General features: G+C 43.9%; 1 protein-coding gene across 2 annotated transcripts; it reads left to right on the top strand.

Annotated features, from left to right (window-relative positions):
* The first annotated feature begins 1,513 nt into the window (after positions 1–1,513).
* Oat (ornithine aminotransferase) lies at positions 1,514–21,276 on the top strand. Of its 2 annotated transcripts, none has more exons than XM_050137074.1 (10): positions 1,514–1,603; positions 7,764–7,996; positions 10,646–10,870; positions 11,077–11,172; positions 13,849–13,976; positions 15,699–15,821; positions 16,758–16,886; positions 17,759–17,872; positions 19,205–19,349; positions 20,536–21,276. In XM_050137074.1, the coding sequence occupies exons 2-10, from the start codon at positions 7,798–7,800 to the stop codon at positions 20,694–20,696; spliced, it is 1,320 nt and encodes a 439-aa protein (XP_049993031.1). In that variant the 5' UTR covers positions 1,514–1,603; positions 7,764–7,797; the 3' UTR covers positions 20,697–21,276. The 2 variants fall into 2 exon arrangements, with proteins under 2 accessions (XP_049993031.1, XP_049993030.1); XM_050137073.1 differs by having other exon boundaries at positions 1,554–1,692.
* The last annotated feature ends 1,521 nt before the right edge of the window (positions 21,277–22,797 follow it).

The raw sequence follows: 22,797 nt of genomic DNA, 5'->3' as shown, positions 1-22,797 counted from the left end.
CCTCTCCCTTCATCTTCTCTCTCTCTCTCTCTCTCTCTCTCTCTCTCTCTCTCTCTCTCTCTCTCTCTCTCTGTCTCCCCTTCCCTCCCTCCCTCCTTCCCTCCCTCCCCCCTCTGTGTGTGTATGTGTATGAGTGTTGCATGGGTGTGGGTGCACAAAGTCTGGTGTCTTCCACGATGGCTCACCACCTCCTCACACATTTTATTGAGCCAGGGTCTCTTACTTGAATCCAGAGCTTTACGAATTTTCCTGTTTCAGCTCCCTGGACTGAAACTGGGACTTCAGATGGGCTTCTGTGCTCACCCAGCATTTGTGTGGGTGCTGGAGATCTGAACTCTGGCCTCTATGCTTGCTCAGCAATCACTTTACCTACTGAACCATTTCTCCAGCTCTTTCCCATCCTGCTTTCTTTCCTCTCCTCTTTTCTAACTTGCTGTGGCCTCTGAGTGGCTTCAGTCCATGAGGAACACTGGCAGGAGGGAGAACCAATTAATCCCCCCGCTTTGATTTTTTCAGACAGGGGTTGTCTGTGTAGCTGTGGCTGTCCTGGAACTCACTCTGTAGACCAGGCTGGCTTCAAACTCAGAGTTTCCCCTGCCTCTGCAGAGCTCCCGAGTGCTGGTGTGAGCACCACCACTGCCCAGTGGAAGATCCAATTCTTTCAATTCTTAGTACCTGACTTCCTCCAAATGGTCTCTCCTTGAACTCCTCTCTCTTTGGCTCTAGAAATTACACTTCTAGCCCTTGATACCTAGACTGACAACGGCTCTCCCTGGTGTACTAGTCCCTCCATCCTTGTGGTTTCTCACCCACACACGGTCATTCGAGACTGGAGTGTGAAATCTTTCTGACTGACCCTATGCTGATAGGCAATTCTCTGCTGCCTGCGGCTTGTGACACTGTATTGGGCAGCTCTAGGTGTCTTCTATTATCTGCATGTTTCTGATTTATAACAACCGTTATAGACAAAATGATACTCAAAACACCTGATTCTGTTTATTCTGCGATATCTTTTTTTTTGGGTTTTGAGTTTTAACCATGGTGGTGGTGCTGCCATGTCCAACGACTACTAACAACAGCTAATAGCTGGGCGGTGTTCCACAGCTGCAGAGATGATTCTAGAAGTATCAGTAAGCTGTATTGCCATTCTGGCGCGTGAGCGTTCTAGGTCATGTGATTTCAGCATCTAAGAGGAGATGATGTTGCACCCAAGAGTCTCTTGCAGGAAAGGCTTTGGAGGGTCCGTCGGCCAGGGAAACGCAGTGGAAGGCCAGTATCCCTTCAGGTCTCTGTTTCCCTGCCTGTAAAGGACAGCAAATTGCTCCTAAATTCAGTCCAGAGCAGAAGTGCGGAAGCCACTAAGGCAGACCTAGCATTTACAGGAGGCTGCAGAGCTTGGCGCCCTGCGGCTCAAGGCCGGGTGGGTGGGGCGAGGGCGGGCCTCGTGTGATTGGTGTGCGGCCCTCCGTCCCGACCAATGAACTGCAAGCACAGGCGGGGCGGGGCAGACAGGGCGTCTTAAACGGCGTGACGCGCGGGGCGGGCGGTCACCTCGGGCTTCGTGGCTGATTTGCCGTTGCTCACGCCTAGCAGATCCTGTCAGGTATCAAGCGCGCGCCGGGACTGGAACGAAGAGGCCCGGGACCTGCTCGGTGTCCCGGAGTCTCAGCCGGGGCAGCGCAGGGCTGGAGGGTGCGACACATCCCCGGGGCGGGGCGGGCTCGATGGGGACGGGCAGGGAACTGGAGGCCGGAGACGTGGCACGGCCGCCTGCCAGGCACAGCTCGGGCTCGCCTCCCTCGGGGCACTCGCCTAGAGCCTTCGAGGCCTCGGCTTTCGAAAAGATAGCGTCTCCAGCAGCCTAGCTGCCGGGGGTCGGATCCCTTGGGGACAGAGCTGTGAACGCGTGGCTCCGTCACCGGGCGCGGGACACGGATGCGGACTGAGTCCGAGTTCTTCGGGCAGCCTCTATGTCCCGCGACTGCTCCTGCCCATCCCTCTCCACTCCCCACTTTCTCCCCAGATCTAAACCCAATAAGAGATTGAGGAAGTGACGTGTACATTATTGAGATGTTGGCTAGAGATTGGCCCACAGGGCTTTCGGCACGAAGACCCCCTCTCTCCTGCACCCCTCCCCCCTTAGACCTTTGGCAATCGATGCTGAACCTCAGAAAATTCCAGTCTAATTGCGTGGAACTTTCGATGCCAGCAAACTTTGCCTCAGGCCTACATCGCGTCTGCTAGTATATTTATTTACCTTGTAAATGTGTCAAGATATATTATGGGAGGAGAAAGAGTGATTTTGGATTGAAGTGCCCTTTCCAACCTCTCATTTCTCCATCCTAAATCTCCTAAATCAGGATTGTCAGAGCGTCTGTGGGGAAATTAATTTCATGTAACCTGAAATGTATTTATGATTTTTTTTATTGTGTGTGTGTTTGTGTGTGTGTGGGTGTGTGTACATGAATGCAGTTGCCTTCCGAGACCAGAGAGGTCCAATCCCTCTGGAGCAGGCTTCTCGGGAGCTTGTGCCATGTGGGTGCTGGGAACCAAACTCTGGTCTTGTGGAAGGATAATAGATGATCTTAACTGCGGAGCCTTCTCTCCAGCCCCTAAAACTTTAATTAGAATATATTTTTAAAGGTTTTTTTCTTGTCTCATATATTTTCCTTCCACAGTCTATCTTTATTATGGTTGTTTGGGTTTGCATTTTACGCCGTTTGCTGAGTTCTTAAGGATGAGTCAGATTCCATACTTTTAAAAATAGCAATGAATGGGCAGTGATTTGGAGGTGTGTGGAGGGTGCGGTGTCGCTGGTCCAATCCTTTCCCAGTAGTATTACTTTAGTTTGCCTGTGACGCACTTGAGGTGAATTTTAGCCAGAATATGGGTTACGTAAAACAAAGCTTTTGTTGGCAGAACTTCAAAAAAATAAGGCCCGTATTTGTGAATGGTTACCTCAGAAAAGTAAATATTTGACAATCGCTAAACCAAATTTACTTCCCGAGCTGAATATTTTCAATGGCTTTTGGATGACTTTACACTGATGGTTCTTTTAGAGTAATTAAAAAAATGTTATTTAATAAGGCAGACTGAACAAGTTCTTCCAAATGCAGCCCTTTGTGGAAACTGTACTGTGGAAACATTGCTGATGTGGGTTGATATAAGGCAGGGAAGTGATGGCCTTGGAATTAAATGTTACCTACTCAGCAGTCTTGGCTTATCATTAGAACTTGTTCTCATTTCTAGGCCCTTATATCTGCTAAATATAAATAGCAAATAGATAAAATGAAAATAGTAACTATAAATGAATAATAACATATTTAGCAACACATTGTTTTCTTTTTTGAAGACTAGAAGCTATTAGGTGTAAGAGTGAACCTTGAGGTGCTGGAGAGATGGCTCAGAGGTTAAGGCTGCTCTTCCAGAGGTCCTGAGTTCAATTCCCAGCAACCACATGGTGGCTCACAACCATCTGTACTGAGATCTGGCGCCCTCCTTTGGCGTGTGGGCATACATGGAGGCAGAATGTGGTTTACATAATAAATAAATAAATTTAAAAAAAAGAGTGAACCTTGATGGGAAGGTGAGCTTCTGCACAGGAGGACGGATGAGCTGCCTTGATGCAGGCGGATGGCCTCATCACCTCTCTAGTCTGGGTCACTTTCTGTTGCTACCTTGCTTCCTTTAGGAGCTGTGTGGTCAGTAAGGACCTTGTTCACTTGTCAGACAAGAGAATACCAGCAGAAGGCCCTTATTCAAGCTAGGTGTTTTTTGAGACATGGTTGGTCACTTGTTTTTATTTTCTTGTCTCATATCTATTAATTTATTTAAGGCAAGCTCTCACTATGTAGACCAGGTTGGTCTCAAACTCAGAGATCCATCTGGCCCTGCCTCCAGAGGGCAGGGATTAAAGGCTGATGTCAGAATGCCTGACCATCTCTAACTTCTTGGGTAGCCAAGAATGATCTTGAACTCCCGATCTTCCTGCCTCTGCTTCTCCAGTTTATTTGGTGTTGGAGATGGAATCCAAGGCTTCAGACATAGGCAAGTACTCTACCAGTTTAAAACAAGAAACCATGCAGTGTATTTTTTTTTTTTTTTTTGTAGAAATTGGCTAGCGTTCCTGTGAACTTAGAGCAGAAGAGAGCCTAATGAATGGCCCCTTTGTGCTAAACCTGGAGCTTTAACATGAGCTCCTCAAGACACCCGTGAATGGCTTCAGCCTCATTTGACCAATGGGGAAACCGAAGCTCTGGAAGACTGACACTTTCACCTCCTAGAGCTACAGACAGAATTTAAATTGTGAAACGCTTTTCTACACTACTTTGACCATTTCCAAGTCTAGAGAAGATGATTGATGGCTATTTTAAAGGCCATTTGAATTAGAATTTTGTTCTACTTGAACGCAGAGGCTCTTTAATAGAAGTATGCATAGTAGATTCTGCTATATCTTGGTCTGTGCAACTCTGATATTTCCCAGTTAAGTTAATTCTCCAGAGATCTACTTTGAGAACTTGGAGAACATTGCTTATGTTTTGAATGTTTTTGTTAGGCTACTGATAATAATTTTTTTCTGTATAAAACTGAGGGGACCCAGCAGATAAATAGATTATAGCAGAGCAGGTAATTCTTGTGCAAATTGAGGCAAGTTGAGTTTAGGCAACCTTTTTAAGATTCTTTCTCCTTGTAGTGTTTGTTTTGAGTCAGCCGAGTCTAGCCTTGACCTGGAAACCCTCCTGCCTCTGTGCCCCTAAGTGCTGGGATTATAGTAGTGCCCCAAACCCCTTCTGCAGTCACTTGCAGTTTTGTTTCTACCTGTAAAAATACATTACTGAAGCATTTTTAAGATTTTTTTTCAATAACCATTTTTTTTTGAGTTGTCTTTCTGTCTTTTGAAAAATCAGGGCTGTAGACTTTGGAAGCAAAAGTATAAGAGTAGTTTTTATTTTAAAATTTGACTCTTTCCCTAAGAACAGGTGACCTAGTGGACCCAAAACTGCACTTCCTCTGAGTATTGACTGTACTTTTCTTTAAACAACACTGTTTTCTCAAAGCTTACCAGATCCTTTTAACTTGATTTTGTTTGCTTCCTAGTCTCTGTCAAACACCCGGGACCCATGTCCAAGTTTGTTCTCAGTGTTTCTGACCATAAATACATTTTTTCTTCTTTTTTTCAATACAGGGTTTCTCTATGTAGCCCTGGCTATCCTGGAACTCACTCTGTAGACCAAGGCAGGCTTCAAACTTAGAGACCAACCTGCCTCTGCCTCCTAAGTGCTGGGATTCCACCACCCAGTACTATGAATACAATTTATGGTCATTGTAGAAAATAGAGAATAGTTAAAGATAGTCACAGTGTCCTTTTTTTGTTTCTTTCCTTAATATTTTTCTTAATGTCTTTGCATATTTGAATATCCTGTATGTATAATTTTTTTCTTTACTTAAACGTATCCTAAAATACCTTGCCATGTCATTAGAAACTTATTTTAGAGATTTATTTATTTTTATGTATATGAATGTTTTGCCTGTGTGCATGTAAGTACACTGCTAAGGAGTATCCAAGAAAGCATGTTTTTGTTCTTTTTCTTTCCTGAGACAGGGTTTCTCTCTCTGCCTTGGCTGTCCTGGAATTCACTTTGTAGACTAGTCTGGCCTTGAGCTCACATAGATCCGCCTGCCTCTGCCTCTGCCTCCTGAGTGCTGTGAGATCAAAAAAAGCATGTTTTATGCTTGTTCGCTAGGCAAAAATTACTACTGTTTTAAGTTTTTAGTAGCTCAAACAGCATATAGTGTGTAAATTGTAGAGAGCCTAGAAAGAAATGGTGAACAGGTGTTTTAGACTTAGTGCTGGTGATGGGGAACAGTTCTTTGTAGTACAGTCAGATGTTTTCCTCAGCTGCCCTTTCCAGCCTAGTGATTCTTGCATTGGTTTTGGCAGAGAGAAAATACTATGCAAGTTACAGACCTTTTCCTTAAGAAGATGTACTTTTGTATATAATTGTGTGTGTTTGTTGCTTTAGGAGTCACTGGAACCCTCACAAGACAGTCCCTAGAGCTTGAGTTCCAAATCTGTACTGTGGTCTGAACCGTGGGAAGAAAGAATCAGGGCAGTCTTTGGCAAACAAGACAGAGTTGTGGGATTTGATTAGTGATTGCAAATTCTGGAACCTCACTGGATTTTTAGTGTGGAGAGAGAGCCAAGTTGACAGGGAAGTTAGCCAAGCTCCATGATCGGCTGACTCGGCAGCTCAATCAAGAATGCGAAGATTATGCATGGCTTGACTTGTTAGAAAATTTTTGTTGAAACATGAATTAGCTATGTGTCTTTTAAAAATAAGGAGATTTAGGTATCCTAAGCATACCTGGTGTTGGTAACTTTCCTAGATGTCTCCCCTCTCTGCCTCTAGACGTGACACCAGGCTCTTCATTTCCTCTCTGTTGCAGTCCCTTCCTTACTCTAGCCTTTGTTCCGGGCCCTTCACCTGCCAGGGTCTGAATGGTGAGCTGTGCACACACCAGTCGGGAACGCTCTTGGGGGCTGGCTTTGGGACTGGAGCAGCGAGGTAGCCTGGTTCTGAAATGTAAACAGTGTGAGCACCAGTGTGCTTGGGAACTCACACGCCTAACTCAGCAGCTTCTGCTTTGATGTTCTCTTGGTTGAAATTAGTTTTTTTTTTTTAAACAGTTGATGTTTTGATATTTCTTTTTAGTGTGTGTGTGTGTGTGTGTGTGTGTGTGTGTGGTAGCTGGGGTTATAGAAACAGCCATTCTCTTTTCATCTATTTAAATATTTGTGTTTTTTACTGTTTAAAGCTCAAGACTCTTAACGAATCACAGAACAAGTCTTTTTGCCTTTGTTTATGCTGCATTTGCCTTCCAGGTGCTTTAGATATTTGTGCTAAATGACAGAGCCTACCTTTTTTAGTTTGGGTGCTAAACTCTTTCCACCTCCAAAAGTTACTTTTTCCTGTCTCTCCATTTTTTCTTTTAAGATTAATTTGTTTTTTATTTTATATGTATTAAATGTTTGTCTGCATGTATATATGTGCACTATATGGGTGTCTGGTGCCTGCAGAGGTCAGAAGAGAGTGCTGGATCCCCTGGAGTTACAGACAGTTGTGAACCACCATGTGGGTGTTGACGTCTGAACTCAGGCCTTTTGCAAAAGCAGCAAATCCTCTTAACTGCTGAGCCATCTCTCTAGCTGTCTCTATTCCACCCCACCCCCCCTTCCTATTTTGAGATAGTGCCTACTTGTAGCCTGTAGAACTTACTGTGTAGGTCAGGCTAACCTGGAACTTTGGTTGATCATCTTGCCTCTGCCTCCTAAATGCTCCTAAAACCTTACTTGGGTTAAAACCACATTTGTTATTGTTTCACTACCTACATACTGGGACAGAGTAAAAATGCAAACTAGGGAATAGAGGTGGTGGTCCTGGAGGCCACAAGTGGGGGCTAAGGGAGGAAGAGGCATGTGATGCTTGTAGCTCTAGCTCCAGATGGTCCTTTGATTCCGGAGTTGAAGACCAGCCTGGGCTTTAAAAAAAGTACAAAATGGTTCATAGCCCCTGCTTCCTACCCCATGACTCACAGCCACCCAGCAGCTCTGGCCTCTGCCTTGGTGCCCTAATGTCTGCCCTGTACTCTGATAGGAAAAGGCTGCATACTGACTGTGGTAGATGCTCAGCAGTTACTTGGTGAACAGACCTGCATTGACTCTGGAAAGGTTCTCACTCAGCGCCTTCTCTTCCTTTGGACAGGTCTCTGTACTTCCATTCCTAAAGGACTCACACAATGTTTTCCAAACTAGCAAGTTTGCAGACAGTTGCTGCTCTGCGGCGAGGGGTCCATGCCTCAGTCGCCTCTGCTGCATCTGTTGCAACTAAGAAGACAGTCCAAGGCCCGCCGTCCTCTGACTACATTTTTGAACGGGAATCTAAGTATGGTGCACACAATTACCATCCTTTACCTGTAGCCCTGGAGAGAGCAAAAGGTATGTTTTGGATTAACCCGCCCCCACATTTCCTGGCAATGTTTTGTATTTTCTCACATCTAACCCCCATTGAATGTGTGTTGCAGATGGTGCTCCTTCGCCTTTCCCAAGTGTCTGGGGCATCTGTGCCGGTGTGGCCTCTCCTAGGGGACATGCAGAAGAAATAGGAACATGACATCGCCTCCATTTTTTTTAACTATTAGTTTTTATTTTGACATAACCCCAGTAAAAAAGATGATGATATTAAGATGTATCTCTCTCCTTCATCCAGATAGTTGAGGGCTTTTATTGTTGTGTTCTCTCCTCCCTTCTGGCTCCACGAACTCCCTGTTTTTTTTCGCTTTTCCCTCCTAGATATTCAGCGTGTCCTTTCTAAGGGTCCGCAGAAACTTATGTGCACACGTGATCAAAATCAGGAAGTCAGCAACACAGCAGGAATCCACTTTTCTTTTGTGTCCTTAATTACAAAGGAACTTTAGAGCAGGCCTCTCATTCTTGTTGGGTTCAGTTGTCTGCTGGCCAGTGGTAGTAGTAGTTCTCCTCCTCTCCCTCTCGTTTTCCTCCTCCTCTTTCTGTTCTCCTCCTCCTATCTTCCCTTTCCTACTTCTTTTCTTCCTCCTCCTCTTCCTTTTCCTTCTTCCCGGGCTAGTATTTCTTTATTGTAACTCTCTCCCCTCTGAGTTCTTTCAGCTCTGTAAGGTAGTGTTTCTTAACGTTTGGCACTGCCTGAATTGATTTCTGCAATGGAATTGCTAGGTCATGTAGTAACTATGCTTAGCTTGTAGAGGAACTGCCAACCTTAAAAAAAAAAAATGTGCATGTGAGGTGCCCGTGCCTGAGCAGAAGCAAAGAGGAAGTGAGGTGTCTTACTCTCTCAGGTTCTGCTTTACTCCCTTGAGGCAGGGTTTCTCGCTGACATGAAGCTGGCCAGTGAGCTCATAGGACTGCCTGACTCTGTGCTTAGTGCTAGGGTTACAGGAATGTGTGGCCATACTCAGCTTTATTTAAACGTGGAATATGGGGTCTCAAACTCGGTCCTCATTCTATGACTGCATAACAAGAACTCCTACTCACTGAGCCCTCTACCCAGCTCAGAACAGCTACCTTTTTGTCTGGGCAGCTGTACTATTTTTGTTTAATTTATGGTATTGGCAGAGATATGCTCTCATTGTGTAGTTCAGGCTGGTCTTGGGCTTGCATTTATCCAACCTCAGACCCAAGTGCTGGGATTATGTGTATTCATCACCACACCCAACCACAATTGTTCATTTTATGTTTCCATTAGCAATGCTGCGAATTCCAAGTTGTTTATATGTTTGTCCCCTTTTCCTTTTTAAAAACTATAACCATTCTAGTACAAAATAGTATCTCTTTGTTTTGATTTGCATTTCCCTAATGACTGGTGATGTATATCTTTTCATGTTTAATTAACACATGTATGTGTCTGAAGGAATGGTAGCAAGTTATTTGACCATTTTAAAAATAGGGTTCAAGGCTGGCCTTGAACTCCTGATCCTCCTGTTCTTATTCTCTCAGTGGTGGCATTACAGGTATGTGCCACCATGCTTAGTCATCATTGAGTTCTGGATTCTAAATCCTTATCAGGCATGTGGTTTGCAAATACCGTTATATGGTAGGTTGTAGTCTGTTGTGTGTAACTTCTTTATAAATTCACATTTTTGGCTCCTGAAATTAAAATTGGTAAAGCAGTTATAATCTTCCTCTCCTCTCCTCTCCTCTCCTCTCCTCTCCTCTCCTCTCCTCTCCTCTCCTCTCCTCTCCTCTCCTCTCTTTTCCTGTCCCTCCCTCCTTCTTTCCCTCCCTCCTTTTCCTTCCTTCCTTCCTTCCTTCCTTCCTTCCTTCCTTCCTTCCTTAAATAAACTTTACTATAAAAAACTTACAAATAGGGGGCCGGGCGATGGTGGCTCACGCTTTTAATCCCAGGAGGCAGAGGCAGGCAGATCTCTGTGAGTTCCAGACCAGCCTGGTCTATAGAGCTAGTTCCAGGACAGGCTCCAAAGCCACAGAGAAACCCTGTCTCGGAAAACACACACACACACACAAACTTACAAATAAAAATAACATCACACACTGAAATTCACCAGACACAAAGTCTATATATCTAGACTAGCTGTTTGGAATGGAAGCTGTGGAGCTTCACATTGGATTTTACACTTTCACTATTGGGTATAATTTTTATGTGCTTATTCATCACTAAGAAACAAAATTCATGATAGAACTGCAGTCTTTTTATACTGTTCTGTTAAATATATGTGTCAGGGGTAATAGGTAAAATATACCATTAATATTTCTTTCTCAATCAAAGTGAAGTAGGCTTGCACTAAACCAAGTTTTTTGTTTGTTTTTTGGGAGGGTTTTGATAGGGTTTCTTGTAGCCTTGACTATCCTGGAACTCTCTCTGTAAACCAGGCTGGCCTTGAACTCAGATCCACCTGCCTCTGCCTCCTGAGTGCTGGGACTAGAGGCGTGTGCTACCATCACCTGGCCACTAAACTAAGTTTTAAGCCTAAAAATATATTAAATAGAGTTTCATATGTAGATATGTAGATGGCTTAAAAATTAGTCTTCACTTTTGGGGTCTTGTGGCATATAGAGACTCTCAAATTTTTTTCTTCCTTATTGTTTTAGGCATTTATGTGTGGGATGTAGAAGGCAGGCAATACTTCGACTTTCTGAGTGCTTATGGTGCTGTCAGCCAAGGGCACTGCCACCCCAAGATCATAAATGCTATGAAGAGTCAGGTGGACAAACTGACCTTAACATCTCGTGCTTTCTATAACAATGTCCTTGGTGAATATGAGGAGTACATTACCAAACTTTTCAACTACCACAAAGTTCTCCCTATGAATACAGGTAAGACATTCCCATTTTTGTTAAGTTCCCATAAATCAATCATTTGTTTCTATTTGTATTTATTTAACATCTCACTAGATTGCCGAGGCTAGCCCTGAATTTACAATCTTCCTGAATTAATCTTTCATGACTGGGATTCAGTTGCTAAGCTTATTTCTTTGATAATTTGCAGTGTTAGTTAAATCTGAGCATTTTCCCCACAATAGGAGTGGAGGCTGGAGAGACTGCCTGTAAGCTTGCTCGTCGTTGGGGCTACACCGTGAAAGGCATCCCGAAATACAAAGCAAAGATTGTTTTTGCTGGTATGTGAATTTAATTGTTACATGATATATTATTTATGGACAGTTTTATAAAGGTTGGTGATGGGATTACTTCTTGGATTTCTAAGTTACTTCTTCATGTATGAGAATACTTCAAGCTACCTACTCAACAGAATGCATTTTCAAATTCACTTACATTAAAGATCCTCAGACAATCCAAATACTTTGAATGCTCCCTTCCTTGACATTATAATCCTTCACAATGCTAACTGACACAGATGTGTGCCTTTGCTCAGGATCATATTTTTTCTATTTAATAAATATGGCTAGGGGTCACTGGAGGTCAGACACTACTCCAGGACAGGGGATAGACAGGTAGTCTGGAAGCTGCCTGTCCTCAGAGCTTCCACTCTAGTAGGAAGCAAACAGCCTAACATCGATCAGCAGAGCAAACAACATCATTTCAGATGGGGTTAACTCAACCATGAAAAGTACAAATACAGTAAAGGGACTGGGAATTCATTTCACTAGGGATGTCTTGACATCTCCACCACCTATGCCAGCAGCAACTCAATGAATTCAACACTGGGTGGTTGTATCTTAGCTTCTTGGCATCTCTAAGTATACTCTTGCAAAAGCCTCTGCCACCTGATCTCTGACTCAGGTGTCAGTCCATCTTTTCTTCATCTACATCCAAAAGTGTAATCTTTAAGATAACATGCTCTGATGAGACCAGGAGTCAACTTGTCTTCCTCTTCCTGACCTCAGGGATCTCATCTTGTAGCTTACTCTGCAGGAACAGAGTCTTTCGCTGCTGTTTCAGCTCACTGACTCACCAGCCTGTGTCAATACAACATAAAAATATCTTTGCACCCTTTGCCAGTATGAAAGAGACTGTACAATCTATAATAGAAATCATATTTTGTTTAGAATAGCCAGCCAGGATACCCACAACTAAAACACGAGTTTTTAAAATGGTAAGTTATAGGCAGTTGCTTATGAGACCACAGCCATGCTGCTGTGTTAAGCCACCTTTTTTCTGAATTACTCATTATTTCTTCTTCTTCTTCTTCTTCTTCTTCTTCTTCTTCTTCTTCTTCTTCTTCTTCTTCTTCCTTCTTCCTTCTTCCTTCTTCCTTCTTCCTTCTTCCTCCTTCCTCCTTCCTCCTTCCTCCTTCTTCCTTCTTCCTTCTTTCTTCTTTTTTTTTGAATTTTCGAGACAGGGTTTCTCCGTAGCTTTTGGTTCCTGTCCTGGAACTAGACCAGGCTGGCCTCGAACTCACACAGAGGCTGGCCTCTGCCTCCTGAGTGCTGGGATTAAAGGCGTGTGCCACCACTGCCCGGCTCCTCCTCCTCCTCCTCCTCCTCCTCCTCCTCCTCCTCCTCCTCCTCCTCTTCTTCTTCTTCTTCTTTTTTTACAGATTTTATTTATTATGTATACAGTGTTCTGCCTGCATGTACACCTACAGGCTAGAAGAGGGAACCAAATCTCATAGATGGTTGTGAGCCATCATGTGTCCGCTGGGACTTGAACTTAGGACCTCTGGAAGAGCAGTCAGTGCTCTTAACCTCTGAGCCATCTCTCCAGCCCTCCCATTTCTTCTTTTCTGTCTCTTTTGGATGCTGGCAAGAGCCTAACTATACTTTCTCTAGTATGTTAGGCTTTTTCATGTTTTGGTGCAGCCCTCCTGTGTACCATGTAGTTGTTCATCTGACATGTGGCTCTTGTCTTCCTCTTCTGTGTGCCTCCTCTGGGCAGCTGCAGGATTTCCATCTCATCTACCTATGGCTATTCTTTTAACCTTGAATAAAATGTCCTTGAGCTTTGAAATGGGAACTGGAGCTGGGCAGTGGTGGTGCAAGCCTTTAATCCCAGCACTTGGGAGGCAGAGGCAGGCAGATCTCTGTTGCAAGGAGAGGCTGCTTGTTTGGTTCCTGGCCACCCAGCTAGCTTAGACCCGAAATAATTACACAGAAACTATATTATTTAAGTCACTGCTTGGCCCATTAGCTCTAGCTTCTTATTGGCTAACTCTTACATCTTATTTTAACTCATTTCTATTGATCTGTGTATCACCACGAGGTCATGGCCTCCCAGCAAAGTTTCAGCATGTCTGACTCTGGCAGCTCCATGGTGTCTCTCTCACTCTGCCTTCTTCCTCCCAGCTTTCCATTTAGTTCCCCCCCCCCCCATACCTAAGTTCTGCCCTATCAACAGGCCCAAAAGCAGTTTCTTTATTCACTAATGGTAATCACAGCATACAGAGGGAAATCCCACATCCGATCTCTGTGAGTTCTAGGCCAGCCTGATCTGAAAAGCGAGTTCCAGGACAGCCAGGCTGCACAGAGAAACCCTGTCTCGAAAAATCAAAAGAAAAAAAAAAAAGAAGGAAATTCTTCATGTCTGTGCAGGATATTTTCTCTCACACATTCCTATTGTAAATGTACCTTCTTTGTCTAGAAGCCATGCTTTGAATGTCTCAGTTGTTAGGCTTTGGTCAGAAAGGGTCTGGGAAAAGTGCTGCAGACGTATCTACAATAGTACTTAGGAGACGTTGGCTAGCATCAGGGAGCTGTTGGAGTTGGTATCAGAAAGCTCGCAGTAGTTCTCTAAGGAATCTGCTGTTTATTTTTAGTCAGGCTTCCCGAGGCGTTTGTAGGGGAGTACTTTCTAAACTTACGGGCTTCTTTGGAATAGTCACTGTTTGTCTCTTTTAGATGGAAACTTCTGGGGCCGAACATTGTCTGCAATCTCCAGTTCCACAGACCCGACCAGTTATGAAGGCTTTGGACCCTTCATGCCAGGCTTTGAAACCATCCCGTATAATGATCTGCCCGCACTGGAGGTACATCAGGGTGGCTATGGGACTTGGCTCACAGCAACAGGAAACTTTCTGAATTAATTGTTACCTGTTCAGTGTGTGAATTAAAAGCACGTTAATTAGGGGCCTGGAGAGATGTCTCAGTGGTTAAGATCACATACTGCTCTTGCAGAGGTCTCAGGTTCAGTTCTTTGCACCTCTAACTCAAAACCTTCTGTAATTCTGTAGTTCAGAGGACTTTGAACAGCCGTGCCCGTGGTGCGGACACATACTTACATAACAGACAAACATTCACATTCAGAAATTAAAATCACTAATGAGGACAGAGGAGGTTGCTCAGTGGTAAAACAGCTTGTGTGAGGTTCTGGGCTTGGCCCCAGTACTTCAGAACAAAGTTATGAGTCTGAACATTTATTGTAAATTAGGCTGAAATCTGACTTATTCTCAATAGTGGACAGTCAGTTTTTAACCTAGGGAAATATGTTTTTGTTGTCTAGTGCTTAGGCCAGCTAGCCAGTTCAGATCATAACAACTTGAGTATTACCCACTTAATTTCTTTCTCTTTCTCTTTACCTTCTTTTATTCTCTTTCTTTGAGATAGGCTCTCATTTTAAAGCCTTGGCTGATCTGGAAAAGTATGTAGACCAGGCCAGTCTTGAACTCATAGAAATCTGCCTGGTTCTGCCTCCCAACTACTGAGATTAAAGGGGTGGGCCTAGATAAAATATTTTTTTAACTTGCAAATTGTAGCACTTTGTTGTGGTGCTAGGAAAGGAGCCTAAGATCTTGTAGGTTACGGTCAGTTATTCTTCCACTAAGAGATAGTCCATTTCAAACGTGTAGTACTTTTGTAAAATATAAGCAAAAAAGTCGTAAGATGGCTTTAACGGTCCACTTAGTTTTTAAAGAAAAATTTATGTGAGTTTTTGCTGGCATGTAAATGCACCATGTGTACGCAGTGTGCTCCAGGAGGCAGAAAGTGGCATTGGATCCTCTGGAACTGGACCTAAAGGCAGTTGTGAACCCTCATGTGGGTGCTAAAAATGGAACCAGGATTCTTGGCAAGAGTAGCCAGTGCTCTTAATGGCTGAGCCATCTCTCCAGCTCCTGCCTTAACTTTTGGTTATAATACATCTATGACATAGCAAAATGTGGGGATAGTCTGACATAGTGGTATGTGCCTATAAACCTAGCATGCTGGAGTCCTGCGATTGCAATGGTGACCCACCATGCCAGACTTCATCATCATCATCATCCCCCCCTTACTCCTGCTATTTATTTATTTATTCGTTTAATTTTATTTATTTACTTTGAGTGTTTTGCCTGCATGTATGTATGCCTGGTGCTCCTGAACTGGAGTTATGGATGGTTGTGAACCACCATATGAGTGCTGGGAGTCAACCCAGTTCCTCTGCAAAAGCAGCAAGTGTTCTGCTAAGCTACTGCTCCAGGCCCTCATTCGTATTCTTTTTTTTTCTTTTTTGTTTTTTTTTTTGGTTTTTTTCAAGACAAGGTTTCTCTGTAGCTTTGGAGCCTGTCCTGGAACTAGCTCTTGTAGACTAGGCTGGCCTATAACTCACAGAGATCCACGTGCCTCTGCCTCCCAAGTGCTGGGATTAAAGGCTGCGCCACCACCGCCCAACTCCTCATTTTTATTCTTATTAGGAAGTATATGTAGTATTTGACGTCAATTGCCAAGTATTGTAGAGTGGAAGCTATTAGAACTCCCTTCTGTTTCTTTTGTAGCGTGCTCTTCAGGATCCAAATGTTGCTGCCTTCATGGTGGAGCCCATCCAGGGTGAAGCAGGTGTTATTGTTCCAGATCCAGGATACCTGACGGGAGTCCGAGAACTCTGCACTAGGCACCAGGTAGTCCCATTCACTTTGCAGTGAGGCCAAACTTGCCTACACTTATTTGAGCTCTGCTGACAGGATAAATGATTATCTCACTTGCCACTAGATGATTCCAAGAGCTGAGGAACATTGTAATGCTTAGAACCTGTGGAAGCTAACTTTCCAGTCTCTAGAACACCCGGCGAGACACTGTGGTGTGGGCTGCTGTCGCACCTCCAGGCTCTTACTGTGATTTTCTTCTCTTTTTTTAATCCCTGTCAAGTCCTGTCTTGTGTTCCTTTGCTCCAAATGTTAAGACTCTTCTTCCTTTTCTTTCACTAAAGCTAATAGTATATTAGCTTTGCTAATATTTGTTTACTATCGAGAATTCCAGAAAATGTTTGATAATTACATATGAGTTAATTATCTGAATTTGTTCTTAGAGTGTAATTAGGGCCATTAAAGCCCTCCAAACTCTTTGTGTCTGTATAAATGCCTTTCCCTTCCCTTCCCTTCTCCTCCTTCCTTCCTTCCTTCCTTCCTTCCTTCCTTCCTTCCTTCCTTCCTTCCTTCCTTCCTTCCTTCCTTCCTTCCTTCCTTCCTTCCAGGATTTCTCTGTGTAACAGTTCTGACTGTCCTGGAACTAACTAGCTCTTGTAGACCAGGCTGGCCTCTAACTCACAGATCTGCCTGCCTCTGCCTCCAGAGTGCTGGGATTAAAGGTGTGCACCATCACTGCCCGGCTATGCCTTTCTGCCATGCAAAGCAGTACCACATAGGCCCCTGGGAGGTGTTAGGCTGACACAGCAAACAGATTTCCAAAGGACACGTTGAAATTGTGTGGGAACTAAAAACATCTGCACAGTTTTCAGGGTGTGTCAGAATGGCACTTAATGGGAGGGTTAAATGATGGTGGCCTTTGTTTCTTCACGAGGTTAGAATGACAGTTATGTTGCCTGTTCTTTCTCCCAGGTCCTGTTCATTGCTGATGAAATACAGACGGGACTGTCCAGAACTGGTAGACGGCTGGCTGTGGATCATGAGAATGTCAGACCTGACATAGTTCTTCTCGGGAAGGCCCTTTCTGGCGGCTTATACCCTGTAAGTTAAAAACCCCTATATTTCTTCTGACCTTGACTGGGATGCCTTTCAAGTCATTTGATTTGACTCCAGGCCACCTGGAACAGTTTAGACTTCCATTGTGCAGTCTACTTGGTTAATTTGACCAAGTGGAGTTGTGTTTTGGAATGTGCTGCGGCATTTGATTTGGACAGAAGCATTTCCCTTCAGAAGCTCCTCCTCCCACTTTTGAGAAAGTGTCACTACTGATTGTTCAAGACCATGAACAATGAACGTAAGAGGGAGCATTTCTTCTTTTTTGGGGTTTGCATCACTAGACTGATGTGAGATAAAAGGGTTTTGAAGAGTAGATGTTCTTACTGAGTAGACGGAATTGTCTTCTTGCAGGGAATGCCCAAGTTTGTTTCTAAGCAGAGCATTTTGGAAAGGACTATAAATTATCTCATTGCAAAAACAGTTCTGCTTGGGTTGCAGAGATGGCTAAGTGATCCAGGGCACTGACTGCTTTCCCAGAGGACCTGGGTTCAGTTCCCAGCTCCCACTTGGCTGCTCACGACCATCTGTAACTCCAGTTCCAGGGGATCTAACACCCTCTTCTGGCTTCCATGGGCATGGCAAACAAGTGGACAAAAAACCTTACACAGATAATATAATAATAAAAAACTAAACCTTTTCTTTTAGTTCTAAAAGTGTGCACGCACTATATTGTTTCGTGCCACTGAAGTTTGTTTACTGTGTCTGCAATGTGTTGGGCCTGTCTGGGTTATATTACTGAGAGTCAGGGACAGATGGAAACTGCTGGTTGATAGAATTTCATATCGGTGCTACGGAAGCATCTGTGTCCCTGGCGTGCTGAGATCTGAGGAATGACAACGGTGGGCTCTGTCTTCCAGGTGTCCGCAGTGCTGTGCGATGATGAGATAATGCTGACCATTAAACCGGGGGAACATGGCTCCACATACGGTGGTAATCCACTAGGCTGCCGAATTGCCATTGCAGCTCTTGAGGTGAAAACTGATATGGCTGAATGATTCCTACTTTTAAGTAGTGTTGAAGTTATCTTTAACTTGAGTCCTGGTGTGAAAAGAAGTTTAATAAGATTACTAAGTGTTAGAGAGCATGAGGAATGAAGGGATGATTTTAGGAGCAAGGTGTTCCCAAAGAGTAAGGTAGCTTTGCTGGGTGGTGGTGGCGCACGCCTTTAATCCCTGCCTTCGGGAGGCAGAGGCAGGCGAATCTCTGTGAGTTCTAGGCCAGCCTGGGCTACAAGAGCTAGTTCCAGGACAGCCTCCAAAACTACAGAAAAACCCTGTCTTGAACAAAAAAAACAAAACAATAAAACAAACAAACAAACAAACAAAAAAAAGGTAGCTTTTTGCCTTGCCTAATGGACTGGACTCCTGGGCTTCTGGAGTTTGTAATTAGTCAGCTGGCAGCGGCAGAACTCCTATACACTGACCACCTAATATATGTTCCTTTGGTTTAGCAAGCAAGATTTTTTTTTCTTGTTTGTTATTCAAATCAAGGTCTTACTCTATAGTTCACACTGGCCTGAAATTTACCCTGTAGCTCAAGCTTAGACAGCTCAATCCTCCTGCTTTAGCTGCCCAAATGCTAAGATTACAGGTCACCACAAAGCTCTTTTTCCCTTTTATTTTTTTTCAAACTTGGATTTGAGGACTGGTGGTCTTAGTTCAGTAGAAGAGGAAGGCCTTGGGTTTCATTCCTTAGTACCACACAGATAAAAAGTGAAGTCAGGGATGGTGGTATACACCTGTAATCCCAGCACTAGGGATGCTGAAAGGCAGGACAATCACAGGTTTTAAGCTAGCCCAGGAAAGTAGATAAAAGGTTAGTATATGTTGGGGGGAGGGAAAAAGGCAATTCCGTGCAGTTTCAAGTTAAATTATTCTTAGTCCATTGAGGTGTTCAGATAATAACATATTGCATTAGTCAATTTTTAATTTTTTTATTATTTTGGTTTTTTGAGACAGGGTTTCTCTGTTCTGGAACTTGCTGTGTAGACCAGGTTGGCCTCAAACTCACAAAGATCTGCCTGTCTCTGCCTGCCAAGTGCTGGAATTAAAGGCATGCTACCATTGCCTGGCTTTCATTAAACACATTTTAATCTTTATTTTGCCATGAAGACTGGTTGTCAGTGGATGTGCGATTAAAGCAAGGCTCTGAAGTTGTATGTCTTTAGCTAGAAATTATTACAGGCCCTGAAAAGCAAATGCAGGTGATGTCACTCTGGTCTTTCCCAAGTGCTTTTTGCTTCTAGCCATCACAGATTACTCCAGGACACTCTGAACATTTGTGTAATTTTTTAAAAAAAACAGGTTTTAGAAGAAGAGAATCTTGCTGAAAACGCAGACAAGATGGGCACCATCTTGAGAAGGGAGCTCATGAAGCTGCCCTCTGATGTTGTGACTGCTGTAAGGGGGAAGGGGTTGCTAAATGCCATTGTCATCCGAGAAACCAAAGGTAAGGGCCTTTCAAAGACACAGTGGGTAGACACGGTGGGCTGGATTGTTGGTCAAGCCGTTTAGATAAAGTGTGACCTGATTGTCTTAATGTTATCCTAACTGTAGGTCTTTCCAACAGGAAGGCATTTTAACTCCTTTGACCAGGTGTTTGTTCCTTGCAGACATTTCTTTTCCTATCTCTGTTAGTTAGACAGCAGCTGGCTATCCTGGGTTAGTGTCCGTTAATCTTTTTCCCTCACTTGAATGCTTTCTACCTTCTGCAGAGGCTGTGGAGGCAACTGTAGAAATAAAGGAATGGTTTTGATGTTGGCAATAGATAATGGAGGTTTAAGCCTTCATTGTGTGCCTGATATCAGTTATCACCCTCCAGGGCACCCTTCTGGTTTTCTTTGGCTAACTCTTCCTTTTAAAGCAATTGATAACAGCAGAGGGGCTTTTGAGAAAGAAACTGAGCCTGGTTCCACCCAAGAGTATTTGATGTGATGGGTTGGGTAGACTCAGGCAGTTCTAGGCAGTTCTGCCTGCAGCTTTGTAAAAACCCTGCCGGGAAATGATGCTTAGTTCCCAGTGGTCAGGAGGTGTGTCCATATCAGCAACCCGTAGTGTTCCTAGGATTCGGGGCTTGCTTATTCCGTTATTTCATTTATGTCTCCTACCCAAGTCTTTCACATTAGCTCCCTATGATTGCATGCCAGGCATCCCTAATCTGAGAAGTTGAAATGATCCCCAATCTGAAAGGTTTTGACCACCACCATCACATCAGAGGAGGACAATCCTATACTTGACCCCAGGGGAAAGGCCACAATCAAAATGTAGGTGTACTAAGAATCTCGTGTGAAATTACCTTTAGGTTGTCTGAGTACGAAATACAAGTTTTATGTTTACACGGCCCCCTTTCCTCTTCTGTGTATGCCAACATTCCTGAATCTGGAAGGAGCCCTTCTGGCCCAAGCACTGCAGACAAGGGATGTTCTGCCTGTAGCAGTCTAAACATGTCATTCAGACCTAGTTAGGTGCTTGCCAAAAGGTCAGTAATGCAACCTCTTGAGCAAAGGAGCGACTTAGAGCTTCTTTTCCTGAGCAGATCGTGGGAACACGCTCTGGTGGGGCCGTGCTGCCCGTGCCTATGACAAAGGTTTTTATGTATTGATCTCTGTGAATACATTGTGACCATTTTTCTGTAGATTGTGATGCTTGGAAGGTGTGTCTGCGACTCCGAGATAATGGGCTCCTGGCCAAGCCAACCCATGGCGATATCATCAGGTTAGCCCCTCCACTTGTGATCAAGGAGGACGAGATCCGGGAGTCAGTGGAAATCATTAACAAGACCATCTTGTCCTTCTGAGAATAAGAACTGCTCAGTGGCCCCTGGGAGCATCTTCAGATGGACTTCTTGTGACACTCTGCTCGCAGCAGGCAGATCCCACTGGTTGGTCTCTTGAAAGACATTTTTTTTGGATATGCATACCTGTTTTTTTCAGTTGATGCATAGTAGAGTGACATTTATGAACCTGCAGTTGGCTGTGGCACCTCGCTTTGTTAAATTTTGACTTTGTGGGAACTTTCTAAGGTGAAGCACTTCCATCTCTACACAGCCTTCAAATCCAATCCTGCATCATTGACATACATTTTTATAATTTCCTTGCTGGTGTGAATGTTTTGTATTTGAAAGTCCTTTCTGAGATACTGCATGAGAGACTTGCTTAACCTCATGCAGTTGAATCATAATCAATGAATGTTAAGATGATTAAAGGTTAAGCATATGTAAAATACCCGTTTCAAGTAAACTTTGCATTGGCCAACACTAGAATGCTTTATATAGATTCTGAGAATTCTTTCCTAAATTACACTTTCAAGTGCTTGATTGCAATTTGTAAAACATTTATTTTTAGTATTTCTTTGAATAAAGCTTATTTTTCTTTTTACCCCAGCAGAGTATTTTGTATTTCCAAATTGGTAATATTAAGTGTATTTCACTCCTATGACTGGCATTTCATCTCTTCTTGAGACCATTGGGTGTGTTTCAGGCTTTTTATTCTAAATAAAGCTACGATTAGTTCATATCTGTATAATGATGTGGGTTTTGTTTTTATTTGTTGTTTTTTTCTTTGTATTTTGTTTCATTTTTCTCTAGTGTGTTTTGTGGAATAACTTCCTATAAGGTGCTTGCTGTTCAAAGGGGATGAACTTTCTGACGGCTTTACTCCTCCTTACTCAGCCTGGTGCTCCCTGTTCCTGAGGAGGTCACCACCATAATGATGCCAAACTTAGTGTGGGCACCTGATCAGCATAGAGTCCTATATCCCACAACCGACTCAAGTGATCCTCCTGTCTCAGTCTATTAAATAACGGGGACTACGGGCATGCTCCTGTAGTGCAGTGCAGCCTGAGGCTGGAGAGATGCTTTAGCGGTTAACAGAGCTTGCTGCTTGTCCAAAGGACCCAAGTTTGGTTTCCAGCACATGCATTGGGTGGCTTACAACCTCCTGTTTCTCCAACTCTAGGGCATCTGATGTCCTGTTCTGGGCATCTGCACATATGACATATACACACATTAAAAGAAAAGAGGCTAAGTTCAGTAGTGCCTGACTGAACCGTGTGTGTGTGTGTGTGTGTGTGTGTGTGTGTGTGTGTGTGTACCTGCACACTTGAGATTCTGCATTTCCTGCAGGCACTCTCTGAGGCACAGAGGCTTTCTTAGGACCCAGGATCACGCATCAGCGATTCTTCAGAGGAGGCCTGAAGACTAGGGGGACTTGGCAAATGAAGCTTCTGGCCGAGTTCTTGGAAGGCCACTGTTGTCTTCAGATAGAAGAGAGGAAAGCATGGTTGTGTGAGAAGACTCTTAGTGCAGGAGGCTCAGGAAGGTGGAAAGCTTTGAACTCCAGGCAAACTGGGCCTTGGGCTGATGATCCCTGGAACTGCTGGAAGAAGGAACCACAGAAGAGTACCTCTTACCACCACAGAAAACCTGCCAGGTTGAGTCCTCACACAATTGTACCACCCACATGCACAGGGCAGCCAGCCCCAGTGGTGAGCCAGGTGCTAGGCAGTCCTAGGGAAGGGAGCTGCTTAGCAGTTTGGCCTGTCAAAATGATTGCATGGAGAGCCTAATGTTTCCAATGAGATGGAGTGGGACCTGCCTTTCGGGAGAGGGATAAATAAAGGATGATATTGGTAAAGCCCTAGGCATGCTCAACTGCAGAATAACTGCTCTAAGGGAGGAAAGCAATTTATTCTGAGATACAGCAACCTTGATCTAGGATACCCTGAAAGACACGTGCCACTGTGGAAGAGGTCACACACATTTATATAGTAGAACAAAGTCATAAACATGCTTATAAAATATATAGATGGGCAGAGGCAGGTGGATCTCTGAGTTTGAGGTCGGTCTACAGAGTGAGTTCCAGGACAGGCTCCAAACGAAAGCTCTACAGAGAAACCCT

This window comes from Alexandromys fortis, unplaced genomic scaffold, assembly GCF_014885135.2.
Source record: "Alexandromys fortis isolate MF-2015 unplaced genomic scaffold, M_Fortis_MF-2015_v1.1 scaffold_3, whole genome shotgun sequence".
In the NCBI taxonomy this organism is placed as follows: Eukaryota; Metazoa; Chordata; class Mammalia; order Rodentia; family Cricetidae; genus Alexandromys; species Alexandromys fortis.
This window is presented reverse-complemented; position numbering and strand designations above follow the sequence as displayed.

Coding starts and splice junctions, on each gene's coding strand:
- Oat (XM_050137074.1), top strand. CDS start 7,798: ATGTTTTCCAAACTAGCAAGTTTGCAGACAGTTGCTGCTCTGCGGCGA. Junction 7,997..10,645: donor AGCCCTGGAGAGAGCAAAAG/GTATGTTTTGGA, acceptor TTATTGTTTTAG/GCATTTATGTGTGGGATGTA. Junction 16,887..17,758: donor TTTCTGGCGGCTTATACCCT/GTAAGTTAAAAA, acceptor TCTGTCTTCCAG/GTGTCCGCAGTGCTGTGCGA.